The sequence below is a fragment of the Cyprinodon variegatus genome, unplaced genomic scaffold (assembly GCF_000732505.1).
Source record: "Cyprinodon variegatus isolate N-32 unplaced genomic scaffold, C_variegatus-1.0 Scaffold1800, whole genome shotgun sequence".
In the NCBI taxonomy this organism is placed as follows: Eukaryota; Metazoa; Chordata; class Actinopteri; order Cyprinodontiformes; family Cyprinodontidae; genus Cyprinodon; species Cyprinodon variegatus.
Genome location: NW_015152253.1, coordinates 18,617 through 20,593, shown reverse-complemented (window position 1 = coordinate 20,593; position 1,977 = coordinate 18,617). Strand labels below are relative to the sequence as shown.

Sequence of the window (1,977 nt, the reverse complement as noted above, 5' to 3'; positions counted from 1 at the left end):
GAGTAGAAAATGAAGGCTAATCATGTTTTGGGTGTACTATTCCTTTAAGCTGTTTAGAGCAGTTTAATTTCCACCTTAAATATGCAGGTGTGCAGTTATCAAATCTTAATGCAAACATGTGGTACCTTTGTAAATTAAACACATCTAAGTTATATTGCAGATTTTCCTAATTGTTTGTGATTTAATCTAAAAATAAATTCAATATGAAGCTAAATTGGGGCCATAAAATTCTTCATAGTCATTCTATGTAAACAAAAATGTTAAATAAATAGCATTTTTAAAACTCACAAAAAAAAAAGAAATGAAAGGAAATTAAACTGAAAAAAAATATGTTAAAATAAATATAAGCCTTTTTTTAGATTAAAGTTTAAAGTGTCAGTTTTCATAGTTTCTTGTTTTAAAATGCTGCATCCTCGGCATGGGGGCGGGGCTTAGATGTCATGTGGCGTGGAACGATGACAGACAGCAGAGGTCTGTGATACATTCCAGGCCTGGAGCTGATTATCTCCAACTCACCCGCCATTTCGCTTTGCTCATCTCATCTGTCAGTCATCATCCCAAACCCCGTATCATCTAAACCCTCCCCATTCTGAAACTGAAAAAAACAATTCACAAAGTAAAAGCAGTTTCTAAATATTTTCTTTTCACTTTTAGATTATTTCCACAGTTTTAAATGACTTTTTTTTTTTTGTAGAAAAATGTTTTTAACAACCTTATGCCACCCCTAAGACCTTTCAGGGGTTATAACCCCGGTGTTGAAGACCTTTGGTCTAAAGAGTTCTGTGAAGTTCGGAGTATCTCTAAAGTCCAGGATCTTACCTGAACACATGACACCAGCAAACACCCAACACTGGCCGTACTTCACAGAGCAGTAGATTGAGTTGAACCACTTGTGAAGAATGACGTAGCTGCTGCTCCAGTGAGTAGGGGAGACCCCCCCTCTGAAATCATTTCCCCAGTTTCCCTTCAGGATGCCGCCGTCATTTGCACTGTTAATCTGAGGAAACACATTTATTTATTTTTTTATTGTACCAAGGCACAGAGAAAAAGTCATTTTGACCCAAACAAAAACGGTTTACTAGTAAGCAAAGTTATTTAACCAGATTACCAGACTATACTCACCCAGACAATTATTAACCCAGATTATTAACAACCCAGATTATTAATGACCCATTTTATTATTAAGCCATATTTTTATTATCCCAGATTATACTAACCCAGCTGATTGCTAACCCAGATTATTATTACTACTGATTATACTAACCCCGTTAATTACTAAACCAGTATAAACTAATTTAGATTATTAATAACCCAAATTATGAATTACCCTTTTTATTATTAACCCAGATTATACTAACTCAGCTGATTACTAACCCAGATTATCCTAACCTAGATTATTATTGATGCAGATTATGAATAACCCATTTTATTAATAACCCAGATTACACTAACTCAGATGATTACTAACCTAGATTATACTGACCCAGATTATTAATAACCCAGATTATTATTAACATAGATGATTACTAACACAGATTATTATTAATAATGATTATACTAACCCAGTTTATTACTAAACCAGTATAAACTAATTTAGATTATTAATAACCCAAATTATGAATTACCCTTTTTATTATTAACCCAGATTATACTAACCCAGTTGATTACTAACCCAGATTAAACTAACCTAGATTATTATTGATGCAGATTATGAATTACCCTTTTTATTATTAACCCAGATTATACTAACCCATCTGATTACTAACCCACATTATACTAACCTAGATTATTATTGATGCAGATTATGAATTACCCTTTTTATTATTAACCCAGATTATACTAACCCATCTGATTACTAACCCAGTATAAACTAATTTAGATTATTAATAGCCTAAATTATGAATTACCCTTTTTATTATTAACCCAGATTATACTAACCCATCTGATTACTAACCCAGTATAAACTAATTTAGATTA

The 1,977-nt window shown here is 32.3% G+C and overlaps 1 protein-coding gene across 1 annotated transcript in view; it reads right to left on the bottom strand.

Annotated features, from left to right (window-relative positions):
* LOC107104576 (protein-glutamine gamma-glutamyltransferase 6-like) overlaps nucleotides 1–1,977 on the bottom strand; it is a 34,016-nt gene that overhangs the window by 19,831 nt on the left and 12,208 nt on the right. The window contains exon 4 of the mRNA XM_015404593.1: nucleotides 820–997. Coding sequence (XP_015260079.1) covers nucleotides 820–997 — 178 coding nt within the window. The remainder of the gene's footprint in view (nucleotides 1–819; nucleotides 998–1,977) is intronic.